General features: G+C 36.3%; 1 protein-coding gene across 1 annotated transcript in view; it reads right to left on the minus strand.

Moving 5' to 3' along the window:
- Positions 1–6440, minus strand: part of LOC109214886 (WD-40 repeat-containing protein MSI4-like) — a 9632-nt gene extending 3192 nt beyond the window's left edge. Inside the window, exons 1-12 of the mRNA XM_019378848.1 lie at positions 6132–6440; positions 5374–5437; positions 4985–5071; positions 4836–4898; positions 3872–3937; positions 3661–3735; positions 3506–3581; positions 2546–2741; positions 2074–2155; positions 1045–1118; positions 734–845; positions 546–620 (exon numbers count right to left, since the gene is read on the minus strand). Coding sequence (XP_019234393.1) covers positions 546–620; positions 734–845; positions 1045–1118; positions 2074–2155; positions 2546–2741; positions 3506–3581; positions 3661–3735; positions 3872–3937; positions 4836–4898; positions 4985–5071; positions 5374–5437; positions 6132–6268 — 1107 coding nt within the window. The 5' untranslated portion in view covers positions 6269–6440. The remainder of the gene's footprint in view (positions 1–545; positions 621–733; positions 846–1044; positions 1119–2073; positions 2156–2545; positions 2742–3505; positions 3582–3660; positions 3736–3871; positions 3938–4835; positions 4899–4984; positions 5072–5373; positions 5438–6131) is intronic.
- Positions 6441–7121: the final 681 nt, after the last annotated feature.

The raw sequence follows: 7121 nt of genomic DNA on the forward strand, positions 1-7121 counted from the left end.
GGGGGGGAGCTTACATGGTACCCAAAAAATGGCAGTCACTTCTAACTTGATTGCCAATATTTAGAGCCTATTTGGTTTTATGCATACTATCTCTGCTTATTTGAATCCATTTGGTTTTGTGCATACTATCTCTGCTTATTTGAATCATTGGATAATATATTTATTACTTTATGCAAGTCACAGAAGTGATCTTTTAAAGAGTAATCAACTTGATTTGTGTCATTAACTAGAAGAGCTTCCTTAGCATATGGTCCATGAGGAAAAGGAAAAAAACAAGAAAATAAGAAGATAAGCAATTAAATTGAAAAACAAAAAGAACTAACAATCTTTAGCTTTTTCCCTCGAAAGATATTTCTTTGAGCTGCCAAAATTTCAAAAAAAAAAAAATAGAGGAAAAGATACATTTATCAGCCTTTCGGCTTTGATCAACCGACGGAGAGGGGGCTTTGCTTAACTCGCAAAGTAACAACTTTTCATCTCTTTGAAAGACCCCCCCCCCCTTAACACACCCAAAATAAACCACAAGAGAGGAAAGAATCTCCTACCTTTTCATGATCCCAGATGTTCAGGATACCATCCTCTGCAGAACTTCCAAAGACTGATGATTTATCTGGGGACCACTGGAGCAGACAATTTTTATCAAACACCAGTGCAGGTCTCAAATAGGTTACCCTTATTAACATAAATAAGGGTGGACAGCAAAAGCAAGCAAGCATGTCAGTTACTCTCAGACCTGTACACAAAGCACAGCAGCAGTGTGGCCCTCAAAGATATGTATAGGCGATCCCACTCCCCCAGAAGTGAGGTTTCGTCGATCAAACATGCGAATAGTGTTGTCTGCCGACCTGAAGGAGGCATAGCCATAATCTTAAGGCTTCCACAGAAATTGAAAAGCATCCATGGAATCATGGAACCAGACATTCACATAAAGGGAAAAAACAAGGATAGACACCACATAAATATTGCAGAAAGCTTAATGTATTGTCTGAGGATGAACCTACTTAAACATCATAATTCAACAGGACAAACAGTTACAATCATTACCCAGTCAAAATATAATTTACATCGTGAGGATTCCAATCAACACAATGAAGATCAGCATTATGAGCCTTTTCTACCTGCAGGTAAAATTATCAGATCCCAAAGTCCAATCAGAGACATGACTATGACCAAAGAAACAGAAATAATATAGTAACGATTATAGTAATAATAATGATAAGAAAAAAAAAGGAGACATTTCAAGGAATGCATAAAGAATAGATATGTTAATGGAAAGACTAATAATAGGTAATATAAATGTCGTTACAGAACTGAGGTTTACATGGTGGAATCCTATTTGAAATGTTTAATCAGCTTTAAATAGGGCCAAAGAAAAAATGTGTTACATCCATTAAGGCCATAAATCATTTTCTACAGCAGCCTCTAACTAGTCAAACTCACTTGCACTTACCAATATCTAAGAATTATCACCACCTTATAACAATTTCCATCGCCATTTTTCCTAAATCCTACTGCTACTCGCTACCACTTATCGCCAAGAATTACTACTCAAGCTTAACTTAACTCAAGAACACGGTTCAGAAAACAAGTTTTTCTCGTATAATTTGCCAGAAAAAAATATTGAAGGAAAAATGACCAGAAACAACCAAAAATAACTGCAAAGACAACAAATTACTAAAGCATTTCAACATAGATAGATAGGACCCGGTTGAAGAAAAGACACCGGAAGGTCAATCACAAATGCCTCATCTGTACAACCATATCTGGCTCATTGTCTCTCCGCCTCTAATATTTCAATTTTATGTGTGTTCCAACTAAAATATTACTGCCTATCTACCTGACATTACAAACTACAACATGAAGAACAGGCAATATGACAGAAACACCCTTCTGACCTCCCCACACACGAAAGCACAGAGGCCACAGATCTTTAGTATGATTTCACTATAAATAAGGAGAAGTCATCTTTTAATATAAGCACAAATCAAGAGAAGTTCTCCACTTATCCACAAAGAGAAAAGGTAAAAAACAAGATAAGTTACTAAGTGCTTGAGCAAAAACAATGATTACAACCTTGACAGCAGGAGAAGAACCAGTTCTTGCATCCCACAGTATTAGGCAGGAATCATCTCCAACACTGCAAAACTCCTGTGCACTTTATAAAAAAGAGTAATCCAATAAGGATATGTGAAGCCAGGATAAGAGATGAACAAATAACTTTATTTTTTCCTCCCTGTTCTTTTTTCTCTTTATCTTTTATTTGAAAAGTGGTCAGAAAGCTACTTCATCCAGGGGGAAAAAGAGGAAAAAGGAATAGAATGGCTTAACTTTGAAACTCGTAAGACATAATGCAGAAGAAAAGAAGTTTGATATGTGACATGACAGCTCAACAAGTATTATCTCATCTTCAATCAAGCTCACATTACACAAACGTTTTGACAGTGTTAACCCCAAACAACATCAAGTCTCACAACACCTAACGAAACACTGAAGGGCTAAACTCAACAGCTTATACAACATGGGAGATGTGATAAACATGAGCTACCTGGAAGGGCAAAACTGAACATCTTCTACGGTATCATCATGTCCTTGGAAAATACCTCGAGCTTGAACAGTAGGGCCTTCTGCAGAAGGTTTCGAGTTACTTGCTCCAGATCCAGGAGACTTTGTAGCTCCCTGGTCTGCTGCTAAAGTAGACACATGATCATGAATGCTCCACAGAACAACCGATTTGTCCTTCCCTGCAATAATTAATCCATGAGTGCATGACCGATCATACACAAGCTCGAAAAGTTAAAAAATATCTGAGGTAAGAACTAAAGGAGGTAATATTAATTGACTGCAGGCATCAATGACGGTAAGAGGCTGAACTCTGATGTGGTCCAAAAGTTTCCCCCTAAGTTAACTAAAGATCTCCATTAAGGAAAAGTATTATAGTCCCTCCAACACAATTCATGTGACACGCTTCAAGAAAGAATAATATACCATAAAACTCTCAAATCTTTCAGACATACAACGTTATAATTCAACTTTAAACCATAATATTATGTTCTTCGTCAAGCTAACTTATCAACAACTACCCTGATTAGATTTTGTGCCAACTAGGTTGTGTCATACATTATTACTCTTTGAAACGAAATTATGGGTTTACCTAGCCAAAAGGAATACACCACTAAATCAACTCAGGCGTCAAAAAGAAGGAATTGTTTCATAACGAATAATGTGGACTACCCTGGTAGCTGGAAAATGCTATCTAAGGAATGAGTTGCAAAAACCATATGACTCGGCGGCTTTACCACCTCCCGCCACCAATGACCAGAACATGTCACTAAGGAAATAAGCTAAAAAGAAATAGAAAATTTCTGAAGACCGCCAACTGGTTACCAATTATAAAACGACACATTATCCATTAAAAAATATGCAGTTAACCATGAGCTGCTAATTGGAATAGAAGTAATCACAAAATCCTCGAAAGAAGAGAACATTCAATGACTGGTTGGTCAACCTCCAGAGAGCACAAAAGGCTCAGAAGGGCACATAGCGAGCGCAAATTCAGCATTGTCTTGATGTCCAGTCAATATCTGCAGGTAGATATAGACTATCAGTTACTACTTATAAGATACAAAGTTGGAAAACTGAACCTGTTGTTAAAAAACCCACCAAGTCCGGTCGAGAATTATTTACGCCCAAGGTAGCATGACGGTTAGGCTGAGACTCAACATCCCAAATAAGAACCTAATCCCAAAATTTCCAAGGTCAACTTAAAGATTTCAATGGTTACTAAAAAGAAAAAGCAGCCACCAGGGAGGAAACAAACTTGCATGAATAGGGCTAAAAAGGGAAATTGAAATATGCAGAAGCAGATGCTTACATCAGGACTGTCAGTGTGTGTAGCCACAATCTTGCTATCCTGAGGGAGTTCCCTAATTCGATTCACCTGAAATCACATTATAGAATGCTAACAGATCTGTTAAAGCAGATTATGGTATTTCAAGTACATATTCCATGTTATGAGTGCTTCTGTAATCGATGTTCTTAAGCAACAAGGGTCCAGTATATCCCATTCTTATAGTAAGTATAAGAAAGGAGAACAACTAGTATAATTGTAAGGATTCAGCAAGATACAATGATCAATTCATTTTCACAGGAGAAAGTTCCACTGACACCAAAAGAATCACGAAGAACAAAAAAGTTGCACAAATACATTGGAAACATTCTATATGGAAAATAATTTTTCCCACTAAATGAGGGAAAAAGGTACTGGCAGAAGTTCAAAATTATGTAACCAGAAATTGTGGCATATAGGCGCTAATAATCCATTTGAATTGAATCTCTTCTAAGTCCACTTCAAAAGTTATAACCCCAGATTATCTGTGTTGGGAAACAACACCTGGTTTGGTTTATGCTATATGTTTCTAATTTAATTATTTTTTGTCTTGCTACAATATGTTTCACCAATTTTTCCTCCGAAGATATCTATGCAAGAGTGAGTAATTATCAGTCAACATAAATGCAGAGTCTAAAACCGGAATTTAGTATGAAACCATGTGAGAAAGTTCCATACAAGCACCTAATTTCAAATATTTTGGTAATAATTCTAGATGACAAAACAAAATGCATTAAACGCTCAGCTGGATTAGTGATGAGACAAGCTACCAGCGGAAAATAACCATTCAGGAAATTATACAAAACTGAACAGCAGAAGTCGTCAAGTGCACTGCCTGTATTCTAGTGTAACACAAAATCTTAACAATATGATCTAATTATGAAATAAACCAATAAGAGAAAATTTCATGTTTGAATCCTATAATAAGATAGGCCAAAGAAAGATGTACCTCACCGGGATGAATAATAGTTTTATACTTCTTTACAAAAGGCGAACGTGCTTCTTCGTTGAACTGAAAGATAGACAATCAAGATCATAAAAAGTGAAAAGGTGGAGGAAGAAATAGGACAGGCTTGCATCTATGCACATGGAGAACACCTGAGATATGTGTTGCGCTGCTGCAACCCTAGGTTTTACAACTTCACAATTAGCTATGACAAGCGTATTTGGAACGCTACCATCAGTCTGCAGAGGAGGGGAAGAATAGGATCCAAATAAAGATTATGATGAGAATAGAGATGACATTTAGCAGTGATGTAAGAAAATAATGAGGTAATTGAACTGAAAGGATAATAACAATAATTACCACACCAACTAAAGATTCTAAAGCAACAACTGAACAAATAAATATTCTTGACGCTTCCAGTTCGCTACTTACTAACCTTATTTATAAGAATATCTATCAAGGCTAATCTAACATATTTCCATCATTAAAACGTCACATATAAATGACAAGTTAATTAAAGGACGTGAAATGATAAACTTGCCTGCTCAGAAAGGTAGAGGCGCTGGCGGTTCTTGTAAGTTGCTTGCTCAAACTGGGGGCCCCACCTGAAAGAGAGAAGCAGTAATTTTCAGTTATTGGTATCTACAGCTTAACCAAAGAAGCAATTCCATCTGCATGAAGAAGCTGCAATCTCAGTAAAACTATTGAACCTCTAAAGAGATCTAAACGGACACATCAACAAAGAGAGAAATAATATATAAACCTAATGGCAAGAATCAGCAATCAAATACGCCAGACAACCTGCATTCCAACAACAGATGAACCAAGAGTAGACTTCACCCGTTCACCGTTCAACTCAGTGACATGATTGTGGGCTGAGTTTGATTAACAAACATTGCACAAGAACATAGGTATACTTCCCCTCTCCGTCTACCCACATCCTCTCTTGTCCTCGAACTAAGAGAAGACTACTTAGATGATTCAGTAAAGTCATTTATAGACCCTTAATAATGATTTTCACTTGGAATTCTAGGTTACAGCCTTAAATGAAAAGTTTAAACGTGAATTATTCATGAAGTAGCTTCCTGGAGCACTAACCCCCACCCCAACCCACCCACACCCACACAGAGCAAAGAATTTTAAGAAACCTACAGAGCAAGAGTATTAACAAATGAGTCAACTAACAATGGTCAATGGGCAGTTCAAAACGCATAATGCATAGACAAAAAGAGAGTACGGGTTAACAAAAACGGTGTAACAAAACCCTAGAAAGAGAGAAGAGTGGGAGTATATACGAACCGACAAGAGAGGGAAGGCCAAACAAGGTTGTGGTTAGCAAGCCAATCGTAGAGAACAGGAACCAGTGACTTCCACTGTGTGTAACGTTCATCCACCGACCGCTGTTCTCCGCCTTTCGCCGCTCTCTCTTCCTTCATCTCTGTGTCTTGCTCTACTCACGTTTTCCCGCCTCTGCTCCTTATTTACCGTTCAAGCCTCTGCTGCTGCGCTTAAAGGCTTTTTTCCTATTTGCCTGAAAGGACAACACGCGGAACATTCGAATACCCTTTGGGGATTCCAATTAAATATAGCTCCGCTACTTCAGTCATTTAGGAAAAATTATACGTTTTCCTATTCCTCCTCGGAATTCGGATAGGGTTTTCACCTTGCCATTCTATTTTTTTTTTTTACTTGCCATATTTGGATTTTGGTTTTATTAGTTTTTGAAGATTGATTTTGAAAAAAAAATAATGTATTGAATAAAAGTATTTTATTAGTTTTTTGTTATTTTTATTAAAAAATATTTTTTGTACAAATGATAATAATTTTTTTTTTCTTTCCCATCTGTATTTGGTACCTATATCGGATCCGACTAAATCTAGATTCGCGTCTGAAAATCTAATAATATGGATTAGTGCTCTCTTACAAAGGTATTATTAAATGTATTGAACAAAATTGATATCTTTAAATATTTGATGACTTAATTCAATGCATATAAAATTAGTATTTGATGATGAATGCAATTTTTGGTTTGACTGGGAAATCAATTAGGTTTTGATATATTTGTACGCGTTTTAATTTGACACGTCACGAATTTTCCTTAAAAAAAAAAATAGTTGTCTTATTTTTTTATATATGTAGATTGAAAGTTAATACACTCTTTGTGAAATTACTCATTTATAAGTATTTTTTTCACAAATGCCATTTCAAGCTAGTTAATGAATTATTAGGATCAAACTCGTAAGCATGCATTCTTGTTGACAAAATTACATACAAAACAAGTATATATAT

This window comes from Nicotiana attenuata, unplaced genomic scaffold, assembly GCF_001879085.1.
Source record: "Nicotiana attenuata strain UT unplaced genomic scaffold, NIATTr2, whole genome shotgun sequence".
Taxonomy (NCBI): domain Eukaryota; kingdom Viridiplantae; phylum Streptophyta; class Magnoliopsida; order Solanales; family Solanaceae; genus Nicotiana; species Nicotiana attenuata.